At 50.9% G+C, this 1,124-nt stretch overlaps 1 protein-coding gene across 1 annotated transcript in view; it reads left to right on the forward strand.

Moving 5' to 3' along the window:
* Positions 1–1,043: 1,043 nt before the first annotated feature.
* The window catches only part of LOC119591451 (keratin-associated protein 19-2-like), a gene marked incomplete at its 3' end in the record, with an annotated part of 2,443 nt that continues 2,362 nt past the window's right edge, over positions 1,044–1,124 (forward strand). The window contains 1 exon segment of the mRNA XM_037940190.1: positions 1,044–1,106. Within this exon segment, the coding sequence (XP_037796118.1) occupies positions 1,092–1,106 (15 nt within the window).

A 1,124-nucleotide genomic window follows, 5' to 3' on the forward strand; every position in this document is an offset into this window, starting at 1 on the left:
TTGACAAGCCGTCAAAAAGGGACACGTTAGCCAACCTTTCTCTTCTCCGTTTTAGCGAATAACATTTAACTCCGTGTCGGATGCTATCTATCGCTTTGGCCTCCTTTCATCTCCACTATCCCTGGCACGAGTCGCATCCTGCCGGAGGTGGAGCGAGTGCCCCCCTCCCCCATCCTCCACTTCTACCGCCCCTCCTTCACCCCCTCCTGCGTCGTCGAGAATGGCGCGACGATTCCAAACTGTGCAATAATTGTTACGATTTTACTGCTCCGGTGATAACAAGAATGGTTTTGATGATGGATAATGTCGATAAGATAACGTTATTATTGTATCTGATAAAGCGATAGCAATAAAGCCTTATAAAATGACACGTAAGGTTGGCTTGCTACATTCCATATATACTTCTGGTTCCTTTTTCATGCTCTTTAACTCGCAATTAAACCGAATATTCTTATAGAGTGTATCTGATTTTCTTATCTTGTCACAGAAGAAAAAAAAAGCCTTTCGCCCGTCTCGTATCTCCCATACATACCCCTTTCACCCCCCAATTCCCTCCCCTTCTCCTAATATTCCCTATTTTTCCCCTCCTCTCCTACCTTCTCCCCATATCCTCCCTCCCCTCCCTTCTCCTCCAGCTTCTACCCATCTCAACCTTCCCTTCTCCCCCCCACCCCATTTCCCACGCTTCTACCTATCCCACAACCTCCTCCCTACTCTTTTTCCCTCAACCCCAGCCTTCTCCCTCAACCCCCCATCCATCTCCCCTTCCCCTTCTCTTCCTACACACCTCACTTCCCCTCCCTCCAATCCCCAACCCCCACTCATCTCCCCCCCTTCCCCTCGGTACCCACACACCCACAACATTTTCCCTCAGCCCCCACACTTCTCCCTCACCCCCACCTTTCTCCCCCGCCCACACCGTTCTCCCCCACATCCCCCCATCCCCTTCTCTTCAGTACGTTCTCCGCAACAAGGACCGAGTGAATGGGCTACGGTTCTAAGTATATAAGGGGCACTGAAGGGGCATCGGGGTGTGAGACGCAGCCAGAGCCTCGAGAGACGCGTTACAGTTACCTGCTGAAGAAGACAAAATGGCGCTGAGAACTGTGAGTCGATTCTGAAAT

This window comes from Penaeus monodon, chromosome 28 (genome assembly GCF_015228065.2).
Source record: "Penaeus monodon isolate SGIC_2016 chromosome 28, NSTDA_Pmon_1, whole genome shotgun sequence".
NCBI classification, from domain to species: domain Eukaryota; kingdom Metazoa; phylum Arthropoda; class Malacostraca; order Decapoda; family Penaeidae; genus Penaeus; species Penaeus monodon.